Consider the following 26289-nt stretch of genomic DNA (forward strand, 5'->3'; position numbering starts at 1 on the left):
CAGCCAAGCAGAGTGTCAACAACTCTCTCCTCTCATGGCTTTCGCCGATGGCCATACTGGTCACCACAACACAAAACAGTCTATTATGCTCACCTAGCAGGGCAGGTGTGTCAGCTCCTAGACGAACGACCATGGGGTTGCGAAGCAGCTCCTCTTCCAAGATGCGTGCCACTTCTGGGGAGTAGGTGGCACTGGTTGCCACCACTTGCCGCCTCTTCGGTAGTAATGCCCAGAGCTTCCTGCAAGAATGTTGTCAGGGTTCATAGCAACGTTGAAGAAAAAAATTCAAGGGTATTTAAGGACTTTCAAGCACCTAACGAAGAATTTTCAAGGACCTGAAACAACAATTGCTGAGATTGTAGAAAAAGGGAACACCAGCTTTTACAGCATGAAGCACATCTTTCATTGCACACAAGCCAAAGCAGGTACTTTTTCACAATTAATAGCGAACTAAGAGGGTTTTGACAGTTACTTTCTTCACTCATATTTTGTTCAATGCAGGTTTCAGTATTCTTCTGCCCGTTTGCTTAAACTGATTCACCTCACAATACGGATGCATTGCGTGAGCTTGCACACACGCACACACACACACAAAATGTGCATCGCCAGCCTTAGAATTTTTTCAACTTATATGAATATATAGATGACATAATTGCCACTAATATAAGAGAAAAATGCAGGAAAGAAACACAAATATAACAACACAGGCAGCACTTCCAACTCACTTTGTGTCATTTTAACCCTTTGCGGTCCAAAACCTTTACCCACTTTCCGGCTCTAGCGGTCCGAAACTATTTCGCCAGTTTCTGGCGCCGCGAATAAAAACACAAGCTGTGGAAGAGAAACGCACAGGATATTTATTTTTGCTCCTGCATTCTGCAGGCAACTCTTTTAGTGATATTTGGGCAACGTATGATACCGCTCAAAGCATTCCCCTGTGTGCAGGCCAGGGTTATTACTGCAGGTTTCCACCGCCGCCGTCGTCGTCTTCGTCACTCACTTCTGTCGAATCACTGTCATCAAGGGCAATTATGTCACACCGCAAGTACCAACTAGGCCATGAACACGTTCACCGGATGAGCATATATGCACGCACACTCGCACATTTACAAAGGGGTCGGACACCCTTCTCTCCCCATTGCCACAAAATAAACTCCTCGTTAACCCACTGATTAAAAGTAGGCTCATGTAAATATAACTTTCTATAGTCGGGTACAACTTTAGAAGGCAGCGGCATTTTCCCTCAAAGGCACACAAAAGCCTCCACCAATGGGCGCGCACTTCAGGTGACGTCGTGAGCCGGATGGCCAGTGACCCCACCGACGGAGAACTATATCTTTAGTCACAGAGGCAATCGTCTGCTGCGCCTCAGTCATCTGGGCGGGGCCTCTCCTATCTTCTAAAGTTGTACCCGGCTATAGGCTCAAAGTGCATGGCAATTAGTGCTGAATAATTCTGAAGTGAATTCGAATACTAGTAGCAGGATTTGAATATATGTGTAAAAATACTTTAATTTTTAAAATTTCTCATACTCAGGCAATATAAGATGCTCATAAAAAAAGTGGCTGAAGTGCAGAAGTGAGACTTCATGCTGGTGCGGATTTCCCCTGACAAGGTGGTTTCACGGCACAGCAGTCCCATGGTGCAGTGCATCTTTCGGAAGGTTACATGTGGTAGAATATGTCTGTTCGTTCTTTTTAAATAAAACATATATTCAAATTTTAAATTAATGCCATAGCGAATTCGACAACTGTAATATTTGCTCAATTATTCGCACAGGATTATCCAAAAAGCTACTGCTAAAACTTGGCTCAACAAAAGTGTATTGACAAAATTCAAGGGCATTTAAGGACCTACAAAAATTTAAGGGTTTTCAAGGCCTCGATAATGCTGTTTGAAAATTCCAGGGTTTTCAAGGGTTTCAGGGACCGCTACGAACCCTGGTTGTGGACACATGCCCTGATGCCGCTTTATCGGTGGAGATCTTTGAGCTGTTCTAGCGACCACAAAGAGACCACACCTACAACCGACTAGGCACTATGCACGGGTTGCCGAAAACCATGTTCTCCACTGAGAGCGAGGACGAATGGCGCAAGTCATACCTCAACAAATGGTTTTATTTCTGTCGTCGTATTCCTTTGGGGCGCATTGCCTTGCCAGTGTTTTAATTACAAGGCCTCATTGCAAATTATTAACTGGAAATAGAATCTCACTAGCATGGGAATATGCAGAGCAGTAGTCTGTTCCAAACAGTGATGTAGCCAGAAATTTTTTTTCGGTGGTTGGGGGGGGGTGTTTAACCATACTTTATGTATGTACATACGCGTGTTTGTGTGTTTGTATGTGTGCATGTGTATATATCTATATATACATTGTGGAGATAGGTTTGCGTGACGTTTACCCTACGAGGCAACCGGGAAGGGACGCAACGTTTTTCACTGCCACAGCGAACAAAGACACTACGGCCGGATTCGTCGGCTCTCCGTCACGGCGCAGAAAAGGCACACGAGGCAGGTTGTCAACAAACACGGATTGATTAACCCAAGATGCCGCACAGTGCGACAATCACAGGTTTGCGAGCCGTCAGGGTAACTCCACAAGACTGATCGAGTACGCTCGCCAGCAGCGCTACGACTATCACACAAAGGGCAGCAGTCGAGCAGACAGACGAGAAGCTGCCTGCCAGAGCAGCGCGTCAACCTCTCATGCAGGCCTAAAAGCATCTGACGCGGGCAAACGAAACTTCATATCAAGGCCGGCGCAGTAGGACGGGCTCCTATATGGCGGCGGCGGAGCACAGCTGACATAACGACCACTAATAAGTCTCAAGAGCGAACAATGACCCGCCAACCACAACGGGAGACTTGCAGGTGTCCCCCAAGAAGAGCCTGCCTGCACGGCCAGCCTGGTGCCTGCACTAAACACCCACTTCTTGCTACAATGGAACTTTCGAGGAATTAAAAACTAGCGTCGCGGCGCACGCGCGGCCTCCGCGTGGTGCACAGCTTTATCGGCACGGAGGCGGGCACGGCAGGCTGCCATTGGCTGCTTTAATTTTGAATCTCCATAGACCCTAGCACCAATTTCGCCTTCAGTTACTGCCCCTTATTTTAGCAATTATATTTTTTATGATGGTGGCATTGACGTAACTCTTTGGGACGCCATAGCGGCAGTCTTTCCGGGTATTGGGCAAGCCCGCGCCAGACAGAAGCAAGCTCATGGGGGAAGGGGGTTGTCACTGGCGGCCAATGAGGACAGGCATTGTGCAGTGATGTAAGCTAGCGTGGTGGCTTGTCCAGACATGTCTGGCGCCGCTGCCGTGGTCGCCATACTGCTAATTAACGGCGGTTCCCGGCACTCGAGCCGCGTGGGACCAACACACGCGCTAGCTGGGAAACGAGGCACCAAAGGGGAGGGCGCGCTCAATTCCCACAACATGCAAAATTGAAAATTTCATCCTGGGTTTGAACAACCCTAAGGCTAAGCCCCTGGTTCCAAAAGTGTAGAGACAGACAGACAGACATAGAACTTTATTGGGTCCTGAGAAACGCTACTCTTAGAGCAACGCCGCGGGCCGCTCCCACGTGGGGACGGGGAGGCCTAGCCTCACCGCCGCATCATGGGCTCTCTGGACAGCCCGTAGTTGTGGCAAAAATTCTGAACTTCGTAAGGCAGAGTCCCAATCCTGTTCTGTGAGCCGACTTAGGCCCCGTAACGAGGGGCACCGCCAGAGCATATGTTCAACGTTACTGATCTCCCCGCAGTCAGGGCAGCTAGACTCGAAAGCCTCTGAAGAGACGATGCTGAGGAAAGATAGACTAGGATAAGACCTAGTCTGTAGCATTCTAAACGTGATGGCCTGAGGTCTAGACAACTTGCGGTGTGGAGGAGGAAAAGACCGCCTACTCAACTGGTAGTGTTTAGTGACTTCATTGAAAGTAAGTAAAGCGTCCCTAAACACCCCACAGTCAACCTGCGGACCTACGTCCACCCCAGCGCGGAGGGTTAGTGCGCGCGCCCGGGAGTGAGCAGTGTCGTTGAGGTTTGCGAGGGAGTCCAGTCGGGGTTCGAGATGTGCAGGAAACCAAGTAATGGTATGTGGGGAAAGTGTCCTATTTTCAAGTATTTTGAATGCTTCGGCAGAGATTGAACCCGAGGCAAAAGCCCTGACCGCTGACCTGGAGTCGGTGAAGATTTGCGACCTACTGTCGTCCAAAAGGGCAAGGGCTATTGCCACCTGCTCGGCTCTCGAGGGAGTAGAGTCCCTAAGCGATGCAGCATTAGAGTGAGAGGACATGCTTCCACTTAAGCACTGAAAGTGCCGCTTGTGCGATGATGTGGTAGTATGCGATCACGCATGTGAGCACAGCACCTCAGGTCTTCCTGGAATCCTTCTCCAAGCAGCTGGTCTGCCTCGTCCAGCACCAGGAGGCGGACCCACTCCAGGGACAGCTGGCCCTGCTGGATCAGCTGCAGCAGACGCCCTGTGCAGCATGTTTGTAATGGCCTGCTAAGATTAACAGCACTTCCATGATGCCTCGTGCACAATAACCATATTCACCCGAGCGAGAGTTCCCCAGACTAATGGCAGTGTAAATCGTTCTTGCAAAGAGCATGCATGAGCGTAGCTTTCTGATCCAAATAAAGTCACAGGAGGCTCTTGTGATGCACAAGAGACGAGCCTTAGCACACACACCGCTAGCACTTTTTTCTTCATTTGAACCATGAATGCTGTCACGTCTCGTCGAAGGCGAGACCAAGCACACAGGTGACACGTCGCAAGACAAGGCCTCCGGAAGGCCTCCCGTTTGATCATGGCCTTGCGCCGTCCCAGGTGGCGACGGTGTTCAGGAACTCGTGATGCCTGCCCGCCGACACAGCAGGAGCCGCGCCCTGTACCGGTAGCCTCAGGCAGGTAGCTCGGCTCCCCAGGTCTCACCGAGACCAGGCAGGAGGAGCTCCCCGGACAGCGCCCTGGTCCGGCACGTCCTCGCTGGAGCCACCGCCAACGCCCGTAACACCAGGCAAGCACCAGTCCTCGCTGAGCACGGCCACCACAACTTCTCGGACAGCGCCCTGGTCCGGCGTGTCCTTCGGCTTGCTTCGCTCAGCCCTCTGCGCGTTCCACACGCGCCTCTCTTCTTTCCCGTCTTCTTTTCTCTTGTGCCGCCACCGCGTGTGCCACCTGCCCCTGGCTCGCCTTCATGTCGCCGTCGTTCTCATTCTCACAAGTCCGCACAAACCATCTCAAAATTACACCAAAAATTCACAAACATATAAATTTCTTCCAAAAATTCCCTTCATTCATTACAATTATCCCCCCACTCAAGAAAGTTGTTCGGCACAACAACTTTTCCACAGTCATGAAGTCCAACAACGCAATAATGCTATTTACATGAAGTCGCACATGTTTTGCGATAGTTCTGAGCAAATGTCAGCACACCTTCGTTCTAACAGGCACTATCGGTAACGGGGTTGTGTTTCCTTTTCCTCATATCTCTTGAGGAGGTTAGCGTGAAATAAGCTAACTCGCGAACCTAGGTCTAATAGATAATCATTCTCGCTACGTTTCTCTAGGACTGTAAAGGGACCTTTCCACGTGAGGATTAGCTTATTCTTGGCCGATGGAAGGAGCAGCAACACTTTATCGCCTGCAGAGAGCTCTCGAAGTCTTTTCTTCCTGTCATCAGGCTTCTTTTGTGAAGCTTTTGCCTTCTGGACCTCTTCTTGAGCTAACTTGCAGGTGTTCTGCAACCTCTCTTTTAGCTCGATGCCATCTCTGTACGCGGTCTTGATCTCACAATCGACGTTTTCGCCTGCCCACAATTCCTTAAGTATGGACATTGGGCCACGCACGAATCGTCCGTAAAGGAGATCAAATGGCGAAAAACCAAGGCTCGCTTGCGGGACCTCGCAATAAGCGAACAGTAGTGGAGCCAAGTACCTGTCCCATTGTTTAGGGCACTCCTGACACATTCGCCGAATCATCTGTTTGAGGGTCCCATTGAATTTTTCCACAAGCCCATTTGCCATGGGATGGTACGGCGTAGTGGGGAGTTGTCTAAACGACATTAATCGTCCCAGTTCTTGCATCAGACGAGATGTAAATGACTTGCCACGGTCACTCCCGATTTCCCGTGGGACTCCAACGCGAGCGAACATTTCTAGTAGCGCTTCTGCTACTCGCTCCGTTTCAATGCTTGGCAAGGCTACCGCATCAGGGTAGCGCGTGGCAACGTCTATCATGGTTAAAACGTATCTATTTCCTTTTTCCGAAGTTTGGGACAGAGGACTGATAATATCAATCGCCACTCGGTGGAATGGAGTCTCGATTATGGGCATATTACACAGATCAACACAGCCTACGAGGTGCTTCGGCACTCTTCGTTCACACATGTCACACGACTTTACAAAGCGTGTGACATCCGCTTGCACTCCTGGCCAATAAAACTCCTCAAGGACACGGTCTACTGTCTTCTTTTGCCCCTGATGTCCAGCGAGCAATCCCTCGTGTGCCATCTTCATTACTGTGGCACATAGCTTCTTAGGAAGCACCAGTTGTTCGAAGTGTCGCTGTTCCACAGTCTGGTAATGCCGGAAAAGGATACCATGGACCAGCACGAACTTGGTAGTAGCTCGTTTCTTGGACGTTGTTGTTTGGTCCAATGCTTGGAAACAAGCCTCCAGTGTCTGATCCGTGCTCTGCAATTGCCGAAGTTCTTCCCGGCTGACGTTTAAGGGGTCAATTTGCGGTGCGGGTAGGTTTTGCCGTTTTCCCATCTTTCCTGCAGCAACCGTCACTTCCTTTGATTTGCTACGCTTTGTCGCTCTCTGTCACTTTCTCACTCGGTGAATCTGTTTTCTTGAAATCAGGATCTGCAATCGGGACAGCACCTTTGATGTTGCCAAGGATAACATCGTACAGAGGGTTCTCCATGCAAACAGCACGAGCAACTCCCCTGAAAAACGGTGAATCGATAAATACGTCGGCCTCTGGCAGACACTTTTCCGACCGGTCTAGTAAGCGTATAATGCGTGTGTTGCCAGTTAGCTTGGCGTCGGGAACCAGTGAGCGTTTTACTACAACAGTGCTGCAGCCGGTATCTCGGAGGACAGTCACCAAATTGCCTTCAAGACGACCCGTGACCGTCGGCATCTGTTTCCACCCTCCACAACAGGTTGTGCAGCTCTGGGCAACGTCCAGCATACCATGCCTTTTGCATGCACTTGTTTGGGCAGGCTTTCGTTGTTTTTCCTGCTCATCCTGCAATTCTTCCTGTCTTAGAACAGAGCATGAAGCTTCATGTCTTCCAGAGCCAATAGAGCACGTGTCGGCGCTATGACCAGGGTTCTTGCACTTCCAGCATGGTGATGGCTTCGGTGCCCTAGATCTGGTGCAGCAGTCGGAAGCTTTGTGTCCCGGCTTGTTGCAAAGAAAGCAGAGAGGCTTTCCTTTGCTCTCTGTCGTCACAGCTGGTTTATAATGGCCTGGTGGCTTCCCCTTCTCTTCTTTTCCTTCCTTGCCTCTAGCAAGATTTATGATGCCTTGCGCTTCCAAGTACTGGTCAGCTGTCTTTGCCAGTGTGTCAAGGTCATCACATCCTCTTTCCTTCAGAAAGATCGCCAGTTTTTCTTCGCAGCGTCGTAAAAACTGCTCAGACACGATTTTGTCGCGCAGCGCTTCATACGTCTTCGGTGTCTTGGCTAACTCTTGCCAGTGGTCAAAATAGCCTAGAAGACGACCGGCAAACTGTCGTGCTGTCTCAGCGTTTTCAGGCTTCACATCCCGGAACTTTACACGGTATCTTCTTCCGTGTAGCGGAACCGCTGCAGCAAGGTCTGCTTGAGCTTGGCGTAATCGGTAGCGTCTTCCGCGGACATCCGACCTACTGCCGTTAATGCTTCGCCCGTCAAACACAGACTCAAAGACAAGGCCCACTTGTCTTGTGGCCAACCTTGACTAGACGCCACTCTTTCAAACCGTTGCATATAGGCATCTAGTGCATCCCTACCCTCATTATAGGGAGTAATCATCTTGTGGGGGCTGCGAAAACCCTGACCACCAACTGTTTCATTGCCTACGACTCTCGGACTCGAACGCTCTGCCTCCAAGATACGCCTTCGCTCTTCGAGGAGCGCCCGTTCCGCCTCCATAGGTGCCAACTCTCGCGCGTGTTCCTCCTGCGCCGCTACCCCCGCTTCTTCCCGCTCCTTAGCTCGCTGATCCCTCAGATCCTTCTGTTCTGCACTAACCCATGCCTGCAAGGCCTCTCCACTGAGTCCCATCTCCTTCCCTAACTCAACGAGCGTTCTCTTTTCGTCCATTGCCGCCCACACACACAAGCAACGTGAGGCTCTAAGATGTACGAAAGAGCTTGGTCCTGTCTCGCGGACGCCAGAAAATTGTAAGGACCGAGTGGTAGTTCGTCACGTTTGCGAGTGCGTGGCTCAACGGAACAGGCGACAAGAGAATACGCACGAATATGTTTCAATAAACATTTATGGGGACAAGGGATTCTAGGGACGATGACGGAGAACAAGCACAGAGATCAACAAGAGATCAACAACAAGCACATCAATTAATGTGAAAGTCCTACCCGCGGAATGTCCGATCAAGGTTACAAAAAAAACATCTCACGACTTGTAGATGCCGTCTTGCGGAGGGTCAGTCCACGTGCGGCGACGAGTCTCGTCGAAGGCAAGACCAAGCACACAGGTGACACGTCGCAAGACAAGGCCTCCGGAAGGCCTCCCGTTTGATCACGGCCTTGCGACATCCCAGGTGGCGACGGTGTTCAGGAACTCGTGACGCCTGCACGCCGACACAGCAGGAGCCGCGCCCTGTACCGGTAGCCTCAGGCAGGTAGCTCGGCTCCCCAGGTCTCACCGAGAACAGGCAGGAGGAGCTCCCCGGACAGCGCCCTGGTCCGGCACGTCCTCACTGGAGCCACCGCCAATGCCCGAAACACCAGGCAAGCACCAGTCCTCGCTGAGCACGGCCACCACAACTTCTCGGACAGCGCCCTGATCCGGCGTGTCCTTCGGCTTGCTTCGCTCAGCCCTCTGCGCGTTCCACACGCGCCTCTCTTCTTTCCCATCTTCTTTTCTCTTGTGCCGCCGCCGCGCGTGCCACCTGCCCCTGGCTCGCCTTCATGTCGCCGTCGTCCTCATTCTCACAAGTCCGCACAAACATATCAAAATTACACCAAAAATTCACAAACATATAAATTTCTTTCAAAAATTCCCTTCATTCATTACAGGCGGGCATAAGCTTCACTGTTTCGACAGTGTTCGCCAAGTGGAGATGGCTGAATTTTTTTTTATTACTGTCTTTTTTTTTATAGGAAGACCATATTAATTGTGCACAAAGAGGAATTGCAACTCATTAGAACATGGTCCAAAAAGCGATCAACACTTGTCAGAAAAAATGCACTCCCAGGACTTTGGTGTGGCCGCAGTGTTCAATGTATTGGATGCATCAGTGTACAGGTATTCGACACACGTGTGCACCAGCACTATACTTTTGCATGGGATCTTCAAGGTGATTTTTGAAATACTTGATATATCCGCGAACTCAGTAAACCTGATTTTGACACATCCAGAATCAACTGCATGTGCAACAGCATGCAATGACGAGTGTGTCTTACCTAAAGTGCCAACTGCAACGTGGCATCGTGCCAGCTTTTGCAGGTCCTCTTTTATCGGCATGCCCCCGATGAAGGCATATGCCCTGAGCTCTGGCATGTCACAGCCAAGACAGCAAACAGTGTCGCAAGACTGAACAGCTATTTCACGTGTCGGCGCCAGGATCAGAACCTGCATATAAGACAGTGCCACACCTTGCGTCGCAATCGAGCAATTTAAAATCTAATAATGCGAGGTGCTTGATAGAACACTAAGAACAAAAAGCAAACAATGAGTCAATTAAGGATGTTAGATGACCATCCCAGAAGCCTTACAATCATGGGCGTCCGGAGGGGGGTGCAAGGGGGGGCAGCTGCCCCCCCTTGGAATTTTGGATAATTATTTTCTATGCAGTAGCAGTAAGCTACACAGCTTGATTAGCACACTCCAGTCCCACATATCCGCGTGAAACATCATTCAGGATTACCAGCCAACTTTGCACGTTACATACTGCTATGGACTAATCTTGCCGGTCATGTCACGGCAATGAAACAAAAGCTACCTATGCTACATGCCCCCTCTCCCCCACCCTCTGCTGATGCACCCCCCTGGAAAAAGTTCTGCGGACGCCCTTGCTTACAATGTTTGCATTACAAAGAAAGACAGCTGCAGAAGAAATCAAAACTGCAAAGATTGCATGATCCTTTAGAATTCAAGTTGCCCACAAAGAATTAGGTGACTTACGGAGTCCTTCCTGCTCAGCAACATAAAGGCTGCTATGGGTAATTCCACCTCAAACTTCCCAGACACTGTGCTTGACTGTCTCCAATTACACGGTTATTCTATGACTGTCTCCAATAACACGGTTATTCTAAAAAATGATGGTCAAGCATTTCACTGCACTATTCATCAACTACTAACCTCGAATCTGTGTCCCGTTACAAATATCTAGGCATATTTATCTCTTCAAATCTTTCTTGGAAGATGCATGTAGATCATATAACCAACAAAGCTAATTGTATGCTGGGCTACATACGCCACACATTTTATTGTGGCATTCCTTCTAGTCCTGTAAAATTACTTCTTTAAAAATCACTAGTTTGATCTAAACTAGAATATGCTGCATCTATGGGACCCCAGTCAGGAAACGCTCATCTATCAACTTGAATCTGTCCAGAGCCGGGCTGCTCACATCACTCGAAGTATCATCATACCTCCAGTGAAACTTCTATGAAAGAAAGCTGGTCATTACCTCTGCTATCGCAACGTAGGAAAATATTTCGCCTCTGCCTGTTGAATAAGACGTATCACGACAATCCCATTCTGAAGAATAAATTGATAACCCCCTCTTCTCACATATCTGCCTGCATTGACCATCGTCATAAGGTTGGTATTCCCTTATGCGACACCAACCATTTTTACAATTCATTCATCCCCAGTATGTCAGCAAGTTGGAATCACCCTCCCCTGTGAAGGAAATGACGTTCCACTTTTTGGAGCAGATTTCGGAGCAGGACAAGTGCTGCTTTGGAGCAGCCATAAGTGTTTTCAGAGCAGAAAAAATGCTAATTTGGAGAAGCTATTTGTGTTTTAGGAGCAAATGCCAAAATCATTATACTACTCCTGTAGTTCAAAGTATTACCGAAGAGTCTCATAAATATTGATATTGTCACGTGGTCGTGACCTCGACGAAGACAGCAGTTGGCGTGTGCAAGATGAAACTCTTTATTTGGCCGAACTTGTGGCCGGAAAACTGAAAGTCAAACTACAGCAATACACGCTGTACACTGATAGCGGCGAACAGAGCATCGGCCGTCGAAAAACTGAACATCGCTGGGATGCGCCGTCTTTTATGTCACGCATCGCACTTTCCAGCCTGATCACTGGCGGTCGCGCAAGCTCTGAAATAATCTTGACTATTCGCGTCCTGTCTTAACCAAATGATCTACTACAATCTGGAATCTTTTCAGACATTGTGGCAGAAACATAGAAAGAAAAGAGCGTGTGTGGCAATATTTACTATGAAAGACATTTCACAGACAACAATCAATGTGAATTGCAAAAAATGAAGAATTAAAAAAATCCGGCAGATACCACGCACTGTGGGAACCGATGTAATGAGAAACAGCCAACAAAGAGCTGCATACACCGCCTTGATTGCCTTTAAGGCAAATGAAGTCATTCATGTCACGACATCTATTTCACTGTATATCCCATGTTTGTCATGCATTCATGCGTGTACAATCTTTTATATAATGAAACGTATATTCTGGTATATGCAATGCATGACCTGCCCTTTATGGTCGTCACCCACTCATGTCATGCCATACCAATTTTGGTTTATATCCAGTTAACGAAATGATTGGAAACGCACCAAGGCAGTGTCACGTAAATCATGCCGCACATGACATGCATGCTATGATTTGCGTGTTAGTACCTGTCATTTATGTTGATCACACAGGCGCGTCGCGCAATACCACTGTTGGTGTATGTCAAGCTAGCGAAATGGCCACGAGCAGCCCATGAGCGTGGCATGTAAATCATGCCTTACACGACATGCATGTCATGATTGTCATGTTACCACCTGTCATTTATGTTCGGCATAATCACATCATTCAATACCAATTTTGCTGTATATCAACCCAGCGAAACGACTGCGAGCGCGCCATGAGCATGACATGTAAATCATACCCTACACAACATGCATGTCATGATTTTCATGTTACCGCCCGTCATTTACATTCACAATACAGTCACGTCACCAAATACCAGTTTTGGGGTATACCAAGCTCGCGAACCGGCCGTGAGCGCACCATGAGCGTGGCATATAAATCATGTTCTACATGAAATGCATGTCATGATTTTCATGTTACCACCTGTGATTTATGTTCATCATACTGTCATGTCACGCAATACCAAATTCGGTACATGTCAAGATAGCGAAACGGCCGCAAGCACACCATGAGCGGTGCATGTATGTCATAGCGTACATGACACGCATGTCATGATTTCATGTTACCACCTGTCATTTATGTTCGCCATACAGAAATGCTTCATCGTACCACTTTTGGTATTGGGTGCGAGGACATACCGTGGCGCCACCATGTGGAGGCATCCCTGTGACGTGCAAGGTTGGATTGCTATGCCAGCCCTCTCCCACACAGCCCGCAGCCGCTTTCGCTTCTCCGTTTTTATTATTCTTGTGGCACTTCTACGAAATCAGTAAAACATTGCAGCGGCTTCGTCGCTGACTGTACGAAATGCTAAATAATGGCTCCGAAAAAATGTTACGCTCATCATAATGCCTTAGACAATGCCCTGACTGCCGACGTCGTCTGCTACGGCCACCTAAATGGAAGCCAGGGGGGGCCGAGCCCGCTGCTTTTGTATAAGGTGATGAACCATTTTGTGTCGAATTGAAGCACCAAATGGGCTTTAACGTGTGCTTGCGGCAAATACACATATTTTTGCTCCGAGAAATGCGTGCAACCGTGCAACTTCATTCACTGTAGGTTTGCATCTAAAAACTGGCCGCGGTTGACACGACAAGCATGCGCAAATTTGTGTTCCTGTTTAGCAGACATATCTCTATGAAGCACGACGCAAGCAGATTCTCAGTTTTGTGGGACGCAACCAAGCATGTTTAGAGCTGCATGCAGCCGCAACCTTTCTGATATGATTGGAGGCAAACGCAAGAGAGCCATACGCACACGCGTGCCTCATTCGGAGTTGTAGCTAGATAACGTCGGCACAAGTTTCTCTGCGGAATGATCTTAACATTGCCTGTCGCTCCTTACTGCGCAAATTTTCTACGGCTGTCACAGGGTGTAATTTCGATCGCCATCTAGCCACATGGGGATGAACATTTTTTATGGTTGACTCAATTCTCCAGCTAGTACAAAAGGGCCGATCGCGATCGAAAAATACGGTACCGATCGGGCTCGATTGCGATAGCAAATGCACTGTGTGCGAGCCGACCATATTACTTTGTACACTTGAATGAACATGCTGCAAGGTGTGACTTACTGTGGTCTAAATGGCAACATTATGTTTCCGTGAAAATACCAACATCCAGCTTTTACAGCTTCATTGATAAGCAGTATGACACTTCGTTGCTGCTGTTAGAAGGTGAATCAGTGTTTGAACCTTGCCACGGTTTCGCCTGTGGCGTAAAACAACATAGAGAAGAACAAGTGACACTGGCGTCAGCAAAAAAGTTGGAGCTCACTCAGACTCACTCAACAGATATATTCTGCTCTAAGGGCTCACTTGGACTCAGACTCACCAAAATTTTTCTCAACCGGACTCACTCAGACTCACGGCTTGACTTGAGCCTGAGTGAGTGGACTCATGAGTCCGTGAGCGTAAAAATAGCTTTTTTCGATCTTGGTGTCAATTCTTTGCAATGCCAATATATCACATAATCGGTGCTCTACGATACGCCTTGTGATCTTATACCGTCAAGTACGAGTTATCAGTGGTTGCACTTCAGTAAGGAAATTTTTTTATGAAATACCCGACTCGCGCAAGGTACTTTTATCAAGGACTTCTTGTCAAATGAGGTTGTGGGGGGAGGTCATGGCACCCCTCCCAATTCCCATCTCTGATCAATAAATATTGAGGTGGCGCATGAACGCGAGTACGTTGAGATATATGTGTCAATAGACTTGAGTATAAGCAATGGTGTAAGAATAGTTTAGGTGAGAGTACGGCGCATAGGGGAGGCTTCGTGAGGAGAGGCACATGCTGTTCTGGTTAGGAAACCTTTTCGGACAGGGCGCGCTAAACTAGCCACCCACCGCCGCCGCTCGCTGTCCCTTCACTCCATGCTGGACATGTCATTGCTTGTTTTTCTGAACGTGCTCGCGTAAGTTGGCACTTCGATGCCCTTTGTTGTTCAATGTGCTAGTGTGCTTCGCGATGGGAAAGTGCTTTGTACCCTATTGACACAGGCTATAAGTCGTGTAAAGAAAAGTTTTCCCTTTTTAAGCCACCGCACGATCAAGCCAGGCTTGAAGCATGGAGGCGGGCGATCCCTCGCAAAAGACCACACACTTCAACGGACAGACCGTGTGTGCGAAAAACATTTCGCTCCGCATTTTATTTTGAAAACGTGGTCTGCAGAAATGGCCACGTTCTAATGTCTGGCAGCAGAAGAGCAGGACTTTCAAAGGATGCCGTGCCATCTATTTTCGAAGGAGCGCCTAGTTACTTGTCAAAGAAGATAAGGAGTCCTCGAAAACAGTCGAGGCGGCATGCTTGCCGTGCAGCTTCCTCTGCGAGCTCAGGCGGGACCAGCATCGGGTTTCAAGCCCAGCAACAAGCAGCAACAGCCCCAAATTCAGATGCTAAAGTCAACGAAAACAGCAATGTTGTCCCGGCAAGTGACCCCGGCACTTCACCTTTCGATGAAATGTTCTGCGCTGCGTCAACTTTGTGCCTTCCGACACCATTGTGGGGTGTCCAGTGCATTGACTTGGAAGGGTATCGTGACCTCGTGTTCCACGATGCCTCTCTGCTGCGCACAAGTGATGGGTCATGTGTGTTTTTCAACTGAAAAACTGTGCATGTGAAATGTGACATGACTGTGCAAGTGCATATATTTGGCAAGCCGGCTGACTGTAGTACAATGGGTGTAAATAATTTTGCTACAACGGCACTGCAAGTTGAACATATCTTGAAAACTGTTGACAGTGTAGATGTCTGTGGTGGAGGACCCAGTTTGAAGGACTTTCCTTCTGTAGCCCCCGAGCCTGCTTTCATTGACTGCCAAAGCAAATGGAGGCATAAAAGGTGCCAAGTTGTGTTACCGGAGGGAAGTATATGTCCTGCATGCAGCAGTCTCTTCGATACTCTCAGAATTCATGCAAAGCGGCAGGCTGCTCGAGCGGAACAACGGCAGCCACTGAAGTGCATCAGGCTGTCTGTGTCACCTACCAAGAAACACAAAGTTGACGCCTTGCGTCAAGCAAGGTCTGTTTAAAAGAAGGCACAAGCACGGCTACTGAAGCGCAACCAACTAATTACTAAAGAACTGGAAGGAAGTAAAGCTGAAATAATGAAACTGCAAGAAGAGGATATCAAAAAGAAACTCCAAGCTCTTGATATTCCACTGATGCAGCTTCTTCTTGTGCAAGAATGTTTATCTGTAGCTAAGTGCACTACGAAGAATAATAGATGACTGGCTACTCGTATGCCTCTTGCTTAACATCAGGAGCCCCTCTACTTATGCATTTTTATGAAGCAATAACATATTGCCGATGCCATGCACAACCACCATTAGAAGATATATAAACATGGTGGGGCTCAAATGTAGTTTTGATGAGAAGTTTTTTAAAGCTCTCAAGATTAAATTGGCAAAGAAGACACGCTTTCAACGCAGAGGGATGCTTATTCTAGATGAGATACAGGTCAGGAAAGAGATGACTGTAAACTCGAAGAACATAACTTGAAGAACATGACATATGCTGGTCTTGTTGACTATGGAGACCAAGGTGGACAAAGCAATGAGCTGGCCGACTATGGTCTAGTGTTTGCTTTTGCCCCTTTTGCTGACAGCTATTTACAGCTAGTGGCAGCATTTGCATCAAAAGGTGCAACTAAGGCTACACTCCTTGCGCAGCTGTTGCTTCAGTGCATTGTGCATTTAGAGTAGGCAGGAGTTTATGCTGATTATGTTGATGATGTGGTCTGTGACAGTGCATCTACTAATAGGGCCATGTGGAAGCAGCTTGGGGTAAGCGGTGCTCTAGGACATGACGTAAATGCTTTCGAGCATCCGCTAGATCCATCCAGAAAAGCGTATGCTGTGGCAGATACCCCTCACTTGTTCAAGTCTATTAGAAATGGTCTTTAGGATAAAAAAATATTGAAAGTAAATGGGAAAATTGTGAAGTGGTCATGCTATGGCACTTTTTGTTGCTGACACCAAAAACGCAGCAGGGCTTAGAGTGTGTCCGAAGTTGACTTATACCCCTGTCAAACTGGACGTTTTAATGTCATTCGAATGGAATGACATTCGCACCTAATGGCATTATGCGGCCGCTACACAATGATATTTAATGTTATTAGAGGCGAATGACTTAAGCAATCGAATGAGTTCGAAAAACACATTCGCTGTCGAAGTCGAACCGAATGTATAGTCTCTACACCAGAGACTACTTAAAATGTGTCATTTAGTATTCTCAATTCGACACGCATTCGTGCAAACACGCTATTAATGTTTCTTTTTTAAAGGCTTCTGTGATTTTAACGAGCACAGGTTTACGGAAGGCTGTCACAAAATGTTTTTACTCTCCACCTCAGTGGCGTCTGGGCTGTCGGCCATAATGTAAACAGACGCCTGTGTGCATGTGTATCTGCAGCGATGGAATGAACTCCACGAGCGCACTGGAACGAGGTGGAGATGTTTGCTGTGATAAGGCTATGAGAAGACAATTGTGCGCAGTTTCGTTGAAAGCTGTTTCCTCGCATGGACGCGTGCGAGACCGCGTTTTGAAAGCGAACAAACACGGAACGCTCTGAGTTTCCGTCAAATCTCTTCTTCTGGCTTATGCGCGTTCCTTGCAACGCTGAGTACAAAGCAACTAAATGTTTTACTTGCTGCAGCTTAGCGTCGTCGTTCAGCGGTACTACAGTGCCTAGCGTAGCGGTACTGTCATGTCAGCCATTCTATCGGCTAAGCGTCGTCTTGGCTTGTGGTGGGCAGATATCCTGCGATATGAAATTTTTATCCGTGTTTATCTAGCGTTGCGACTTCCCACATGCCTTTTAAAATAAAGAACTTTGCTTTCATGCCACTCTACATTTACCTCCGTCAACTTTTCCAGCCATTTTTTTCTGAGTTATCGACATTGATATCATGAACGAATGACATTACATTTTCCTGTGTAGCACCGCCACAGATCGAATGGCATTCGTTGTGCCGAATGACATTCGAACCTAATGACATTAACACCTCCAGTGTGACAGGGGTATTACTCGCAGGTTAATCCATCACATATGCTCAAAATTGAAGTTGGCCACACAAATTTTTAGCAACTCAGTTGCTAAGGGCACTAAGAGCTTCAGAATGTGGAATCAATTGTGGAGTTTACGCTCCTAATGAATGATCTTTTTGATGCCCTCAATTGTCGCTTTGTTGCAGAAGGCTTCACCCTTGAATGCAAAGACTTGCATTTTCTAGAGTCATCATCTAGGTGGCTTGATAGCTGGGAGCAGGAAGTTGTGAAGGGTGACATTCACAAAGATCTTTTTTCAACGCAGTCTACTGCTCAAGGCCTGCGAGTTACACTTAAGTATGTTCAGGATCTGTCAGCATTTCTTCTGAAAGAGTGCGAGTTCAAGTATGTCCTGTCGGCCAAAATGAACCAGGATCCGTTGGAATGCTTTTTTGGTATTATAACACAAGCAGGTGGCCAAAATGAGCATCCAACATTTCCAACAATCTTGCAGCTTTACCGCATGCTTTCCTTGTATTCTTTGCTCAAGCCACCACAGTTTGGTAACTGTGTAGTTTCTGAAAAAAACCAATCTGCTTTTCTCACCCTGAATGATTTCAGAGATGTGTTCCAGTCCGCACCTTTCCAGCACACTGATAAAATGCCATCTACTTTCTCAAGGAGAAACTAGATGGCCTCATCAGTGAGGAAACATGGGAGTGCGATGAGATGTTTGAGCATGATTATTCAGATGTCGCCGTCGTGGACTGCATTGTATATGTCACGGGATTTGTGTCGCGAAAGCTTGCCACTCAAACTTCTTGTACAATTTGTAAGGAGGCCCTGGTTGTGCAGAGAGGTATTTTAAAGCTACCAGAAGCCGACTTAGTAAATTGCAAAACCAGAGGGGGGCTCACACATCTGAATGTGCATCTATTTCTTCTTTTTAAAGAGGCTGAGGAGCACTGCGCAAAACATGCTGGTGAGAGAGATGTGTATGATCGTACGACAGATGCAGTGCTAGAAAATTTCAACTTCACGTTTCCATGTGCTGCTCACAAAGAAGTTCTTGCCAAGCCGTTGCATTATTATGTGTGCCTACGCATGCGACAATACTGCAGGCAGCTGAAGAATAAGCATGTAAAAAAGAACCAAGACTTGCGCAAATTGTCGAAACTTATATAATTCATCAATTCAGGAGAAGAGAAATGTGTATGTGTAATATGTGTGCAATAATGCTTATGTATACTGTGATCATGGTGCACATGCAGACAGAAAAAAAAGAACTACGGTGGCTGTTCTTGGAGAACATCAGCTGCTGCAATTGTCGTCGCCGCCTTGAAACATGCAGACAGACGGGCCCATAGGCGACAATCCTAACAGTGCGCAGCTAGCCCGATAGAGGGCGAGAGCAGTAGCGCCCCCATACCAGCTCTCGAGGTCTATACGTAGGATGCTTTCGTGCGCGACTGAGCTGTGCGCATCATATTTGTTCCCTTGTGAAGTGCAACTGGTTATGTCCCGCTGTTATTATGAACGCCGACATCAAGCGAAATTTATTTTACACTGTAAAAATAGCTGCGTAGCGTCCTTTTGCGTGCTCGAGGCCTGTGACTGCGAGTGCCGCAAACAAAGGCAGATAAGCTGTATGTCGACCAGGAAGTTTCCACTGACTGAAAACGTGAAAATATCCGGATCTCAAAGATGAGCTTTACGGCCAGTTGGAGCTTCTCTGTGTACTAGATAGAGCTTGTCTAGGCAACGACCCTGGACATAGGCTTACGCAGGGTTCCCCATCAGAGGGGGCAAAGGTTCATTGCAGCGCCCCCCCCCACCCTACTAAGTCAATGTATGGGGTAGATATTGCCCCCCCCCCGCTCTTAAGTGATTAGGGGGGGGGGGGCTGCCCCCCCCCCCCCCCCTGTGCGCACGCCTATGACCCTGGATACGCATGCGATCGAGGCATATCCTGAAGCGATCTTAAGCCAGGAAAACTGGATCACAAAAGCGCATGAACTGCCTGGAGAATAAATTTTACATTCTAAGAAGGTATACTGTCTCACTCTCTACTTTTCTAACCGACAACCTAGGGGAACTTAAGTTCTTATTTTGCACTCAGGAATATTTTTGTCGGCGTCCGATTCGAATAAAGAAGGCAGTGTTTTCTCTCGGACGGAATAGAAAAGTCGTCGTAAGATGCGGGATCGGCGTAAAATTGCGTCGTATAACCAAGGTTTTAAATACATCATTTCTATGGGGGTTTTGCCGGGACCAAACCGATTCGTCGTAAAATGCGGGTCGTTACAAAACCGGGGGACGGATAATCGAGGTTCCACTGATGTGGGTGGCGATGCCATAGATTTTAACAGATTAGGGCCTACGTAGATCCTAATCAGTAAAAAGTATATTGTCTTCTGAGAGGGCCAGAGACTTGATTACCAAGTTTCAATGAATTTCGTTGAGCCAATATCACCAAAAGACGAAAGATTCACTTTGAAATCCGTGACGCAGTAATGTTACTGGGGACTTCTGATATGGAGCAATTTTTCGAGAAGCAATATTTTCATTTTGGAGCACTCTGGGGCAGCAAACATTACCATTTTGGAGCACTTTGGAACAGGTAATTTTGCATCTGAGAGCACTATGAAGCAGCTAATTTCACGTCCTGGAGTACACTGGAGAAGCAAGTTGCATTTGCATTCAAGCACCTGAATAATTATTTGGGGCTCTTATGAAGAGTAGAAATATTTTGATTCATTGCAAATCTCATGGGGAAAATCACCTCAGGAGCACTCCATATTTTTACTCGATAAAGCAAAAATAAGGGCGTCATGCAGTTGAGTGTTCTGGAATAACCTCTTCAGCGATTTTTTTCAACACTCACAAATAAACAGAACACTGGATCAATGAAATTGTACTTTATGAAGTAACACTATAAATGCATCTATGTGGTTCTATGTGGTATAAATGCATCTATGTGGTATAAATGCATCTATGGATCAACAGTGCCTCAATGCTAAAGAGTCGCAGTGTACGTAAAGCATTCCCCTAAGATGTCTTCGAGGCGAAAGCCAGGTACTTTTTCTTCTTGATCGATTGTACTGCTGGGCGTAACATGAAGTCACTTAGATAGCCTCAGAAAGCCGACCTCCTCCAGCACTCCCTTCCTTCTCTATGAGGGCTCTCTGTGCTGAAGCAAGAGCATTCTCGCAGTGCTTCCAGACTATCGTTTGTGCATGAGCGGGGTTACCTGGAAGATAAAAATCAGCTTCAAGTCGAGCTTCCGCGAAAGTGTCCCAAAGTGCAATTACGTGATATAATAAATTTCGTTTTCCTTTACAGCGAAGCTGTATATATGCCTAGGACATTCCGTATGTATACGCCGAAAACCCTCTAGTGCTCAGGGTGCAGTGCAAAAAAAAAAAAAAAAGCACATCATAGGGCCTCTTATGCATTCGCCTAAGACGACTTTTTCTTTTCACTCGATGTATTGATCCGCCTAACATGGTTCTGCACCGCACCCAGGATTGGAGGCGTTGCAAGCTTTCTGCACCTTGCCTTTTCTGCACTGCCTCCTTCATCGGCACATCGATCACAGGGGCAGTGCAAAGCGACAATGTCACATATTTACGTCATCACGTGACGTCATGGTATAGACGTCACAAGTTTTGGTGATCTATGACGTCATCAGGGGATGATGATTTTTTGCATCACTCATGTTCATACCGCAGACACAGACAGTCAATTTACGTATCTGGGGCTTTTGCATTAATATTGTGTATTGAACGTTAACAGCCTGGCCATTAACAACCTAGCCTTACATACCAATCTGGCTGCCGCCATGTCAACTCTGCGTCGTGCGCTAAACGGCTTCACTGATCATCCACCACACAAATCGAAATGGCTCCTCAATTCTTTTTCTTTTTATTGCAATAGCAATTACATGAACATTCTCGACGGGTTTTTGCCATCGCAGTCATTTTCCGTTTAACCCTTTGACGGTCAAAGGCGTACATCCGCTAACAGCCACAAGATGGTCAAAGACGTACACGTACGTCATGCCTGTATGTTTAAAACTCGCACCTTTTCCGATTATTTCTCTTACTTGCATGACATGTGCTGCCACACTGTAAGAATACTTGGCATTTTTTCCTTGTGCCAATGCCTCATCATATTTTTTTTATGCTTTACTACAGCGGTGCGCCGGCTAGTCTTGGTTTCGTTCTTCGGCTGGTTCCCACTTTTTGCACCCACAAAACTGATGGCTTTCCAGTTTACAATCTTTTAAAAGGTTACTCTTTCATTTATTGCTCCCCGGCACGCGATTAGGCCTGATTCTGTGCAGGCGCTGACTGACACAAACGATGCCGCTGTGGTTGCGTTTCCCGTTTCGGGGACTCACAGAATTGTTTTCGTTTTCCAGACGCACTCACAACTACACAGTTTTCTTCAGTGCGCTCACCTGCGCAGTTTGCTTTCGCTATGGAAGTGCGCGCCGGTTTCTCTGCCGCAAGTGAGTGTAGCGGCGATTCGGAGGAATCGCCAATCGACTGCCTAATCAGAATCTGATTCAGTAAATGTCAGCCCATCATATGAGGAGTTACTAACGAGTTAAGACTCGTTGATGAGTGAGCGACATCTCAAAAGCGTGCGTGGCGAGACGGTGCTGACTGGACCAAAAGCGCCTTTTCTCCCCCCATATTTCCACTTAATGCCACTTTGTGCACTTATTTTTGTATGTCTGTGAACTACACAGACATTTATTTTAACGCTTAATTGTTCAACAGTGGTATAGGTTTTTTTTTATTAGAATTTATCTTGCTGTTACAAATAAACTATGTGTATGTAACAACTCAAATAATTTTTCACTTAAAAGTCACCAAATAAAATTTGAGACAATTTTTTTCTTAAGTAGATTTTTCTGAAGAATTTATTCCAGCAATAAAAAAATGCACATTTTTGGGATGCATTTCCCGAAAAATATCGACCCTGAAAGGTTAAAGTCCAAACTGGTAACATCACCTCGTGCATCATAAGTTCTGATGGCTAGCGCTGGCCATGAACGCCGCTGGAGCAGACATGGAACGATACGGCCGTCTCCATCGCACGGAGGCCGTATGTGATAACTAAAGACCGGATTTTAGGCAAATGCCTATTTTGTTCCTTGTGCTTCTATCGCACCATTTCGATATATGAGCATGAATTAGAGGTTAAGAAGGGCTTTTGTAATGTTTTTATAGTGCCTATAAATGCCTATTCTTGGTGTTCGTGCCTAAATGCGTACAAATGCCTATAAATGCCTATTTTCAAAATTGGTGCTTATATGAACGCTATTTAGCCTGAAGTTTCGCTCCCAGGTGCTGTTTGAGACCGTTATTCATGTTACCGCGTAAGACTGACTGTTGGGAACAATGGGGTTCAACCGTGTCTAGTTCAACCAACCAACTACCGCTAGAGCGGTGAATAAACGGCGTCAACGAAACAACCACAAGAAGAGACAAGGACGTACGCCTACTAACAACTGGTTTTATTCGAGGCACACGGGGACATATCAACTCTTGTCAGCTCTGATCACATGGTAACCATAAAATCGATAAACGTTGTACGTGATGACGTATGTTTAACAAAAAAATGGGATAGTGATTTGTGAAACGTGGTGTAAACAACTAAAGTAAAATGAACACGTGACAAAAGATGTATGACTAACAGAAAATTTCAATGCGCCAACATACTTCAACGAGCCACCATAGGAACACCCATTAACAGGCATTTCTTTTCCTTAATCCCGACCATGCGCAGTTGTCTCCAAATAAGGCGGGGGTTAACTAAGCGCTTCTAAAAACGATACCTCGCATTTATACAATGTTTTAGATGGATCACTAACACATTCCAGGTCCTTTTTCTTAATGAAGAAGGCCTCTTGCAGCTCGCGTGCTACGCTGTCATTACTTTTATCCAGCACCAAGGTGTCTTTAAACGAGGAGAACATCCGCAGGCTTTACAATGGATGGCCAAATTAGACCCGGTCCCTTTATCAAGTGACCGCTCGTGCTCTCTCAACCGTTCGTTCAGGCAACGCCCCGTTTGTCCTATGTAGACCTTGTTGCATGTGAGCGGGATTTCATAAACGACACTTTCTTTGCACGTCACAAACGGTCTTACATGCTGGGTTCCGCAAGTATTCTTGCTTTTTTTACAATTATTGATCCGAGGGCACAGGGAGGCGAGCTTGACAGGGGCCGAGAACACAACCGGCACATTGTACTTATTGGCGACTTTTTTTAGATTGTGGGCTACTCGGTGAGAGTAGGGTACCACTACAGGCCTTACTTTCCTGGTTTCTTCTGGTGTACTTTTTCCTGTCTTCTTACCTTTAATTTTCTGGAGAAGAGACTCCACTATTGCTGTTAGCACTGTCTGAGGATAGCCTGCCTTCTTTAGTCGTTCGATCTGGTGTCGAAAACTGCTTCCCATGCAAGGCTCGCAGGATTTCTTGATAGCCGATTCCAAAGCCGCTGTGGCAATCCCTCTTTTAACTGTCTTCGAGTGCGTCGACTGATAGGACAAAAGTTCTTTTTGCACTCGAGGGTTGTACATCCATTGTACCCCTTTTCTTTCCAAAGAAAGCTGAATGTCTAAAAATTGCAGTTTATTATCTTTTGGGAGTTCAAAAGTGTACTCTAATCCGTGGCTATTTTCTTTAAACACTTGTAGAATTTCCTGTATGGTGCCTGAATGTTCTGAAGCATGCTGTCTACTTAACACTACCAAAAAGTCATCGACGTACCTAAATATTTTAAGCACCTTGTTTTTGTCAAACTTTTTATCCAACACACGATCAACTGCAGCCAGGAAGATGTTGCTCAGCACTGGGGCCACACAGGAACCTATACAAATGCCCTGTTTTTGAATATACACTCGGTCTTCATATTGGACTAACGTAGCACCAAGATAAAACTGCAGTAGGCTGAGGAACTTTTCAACAGACATTCCTGCCGAATTATGAAAGGCCAAAACGCCTTTGTTTTCGATGCAGGACTGAACTGCAGTGAACAGCTCTTTGTGCGGTACAGAGTAATAAAGATCTTTAACATCGACCGAGAAAAAATTTCCAATGTCACCACAAGATTCTAAGTACGTTATTACATCATTAGCGTTTTTTGTCTCGAATGGATCTTCTGCGTTGAGAGACCTGAGGTGTTTTAAGAGAAACTGGCTTACATGTCGTTGCCAGGACTCACACTCACTAACAATGGAACAGAACGGAACATCTTCTTTGTCAGTTTTTGCGGTAAAAAATATGTTTAAAGTCTTTTCTTTGCACTTACTAATGGCGTTGGCTGTCTTTTGCAATCCCAGTTCCTTGCAGAGCGAGACTGCCTGAGACTTTACCCTCGTGGGCTTGAGGCTTGACAGAGTGAAGTTCTTTTCTACGGCGTGCCTGGCTTTCTGGTTGTAGATGCCAAGCGGAACAACCACAAATCCTCCTTCCTTATCGGCTTGAAGAAGGCGCAGGTCCTTTTCCTTGAAAAAGGTAACGACTGTGTTGATCGCGGACCGGTTCCTTCGGTCCTTCTTCACACACGACCTTGACAGGACTTCCACACCTTCAAGCAGGCACCGCTCTTGGTCTTCAGATGGCGCTTTCCACGCAATGCGCCTGTTCATCGACAGAAGCTCCTGCGCGGTAGTACCCGGTTCCAAGCTGAACTTCGGTCCCTTTGACAGCACTTCTTTCACTTCTTCTGTGACTTCTGCACGGCCCAGGACTTTTACTACCCCGCTTGGTTTTTCTTTACCAGGGGGTTTGGGCGTGACATTCAACATGTGACGCCACCAGAATTCCACGGTTTGCCCAGCAAGCTTTTTGTAGGCCTGGAACTGCTTTTCTACGATCCACTCCGGATAATGGCTGTGGCATGTAGCACGCAAGCAGTCGAAGAACAGTCGCACTTGTCTCCACAGTTCTGCACGCAAAATCTTGTTTAACCGCTTTACATGACCGTAGGAAGGTCGAACCGCCCCGAAGAGAGCGTTGATTTCACCTGGGATGAGGCCGTTCCTGAGGCAGTACGTGATGTGTCTCGCACGACAGGTTGACCATGTGATGTGGGTGACGAGAGTTGTCATTTTTGATGAAGGGGAGGAAACACATATTGAAGGGCCCACTGTACAAGAAAGGTAATCAACTAAAACTTTTTGTTGGGCTAGTTGGTGCATTTTAGAGCGGTGAATAAACGGTGAATTTTATGGTTACCATGTGATCAGAGCTGACAAGAGTTGAGCATATATATATGTCCCCGTGTGCCTCGAATAAAACCAGTTGTTAGTAGGCGTACGTCCTTGTCTCTTATTGTGGTTGTTTCGTTGACGCCGTTTATTCACCGCTCTAAAATGCACCAACTAGCCCAACAAAAAGTTTTAGTCAACTACCGCTAGCAGCAGTGAAGCGGGACACGCCAGCGAGCATTCGCCGCCGCGCTGACATGGCCCGGGCGGTTGGCGAATGCGAAACCGCGGAGAGCCTTCAGCGGAAAGGAGAGTGAAGAGCAAAAAAAGAAAGAAAAATGTGATGTACAGGCAGTCTTTGTGTTGTTTGTATTTTATTTGTTAAGGTGTTCACTGCAGTAGCGTAGCCAGAAATCTTTTTCAAGGAGGGGGGGACAACCATAAATATATGTTCGTGCATGAGTTTGTATGTGTGCGTGTATCCCCCCCTCCTGGC

General features: G+C 46.9%; 1 protein-coding gene across 3 annotated transcripts in view; it reads right to left on the reverse strand.

Annotated features, from left to right (window-relative positions):
- The window catches only part of LOC119395643 (probable ATP-dependent RNA helicase DDX20), a 219111-nt gene that overhangs the window by 147516 nt on the left and 45306 nt on the right, over nt 1-26289 (reverse strand). For 2 of the 3 annotated variants that reach the window (XR_007416477.1, XM_037662626.2), the window contains exons 3-4: nt 9648-9816; nt 4373-4484 (exon numbers count right to left, since the gene is read on the reverse strand). Coding sequence is in view for 2 of the 3 variants with exons in the window: in XM_037662626.2 (XP_037518554.1) it covers nt 4373-4484; nt 9648-9816 (281 nt within the window). In the remaining variant the exon portion in view is untranslated. Of the gene's footprint in view, nt 1-93; nt 240-4372; nt 4485-9647; nt 9817-26289 lie in introns of all 3 variants that reach the window. The other variant, XM_049416716.1, reaches the window with a different exon arrangement.

Source organism: Rhipicephalus sanguineus, chromosome 6 (genome assembly GCF_013339695.2).
Source record: "Rhipicephalus sanguineus isolate Rsan-2018 chromosome 6, BIME_Rsan_1.4, whole genome shotgun sequence".
Classification (NCBI taxonomy): domain Eukaryota; kingdom Metazoa; phylum Arthropoda; class Arachnida; order Ixodida; family Ixodidae; genus Rhipicephalus; species Rhipicephalus sanguineus.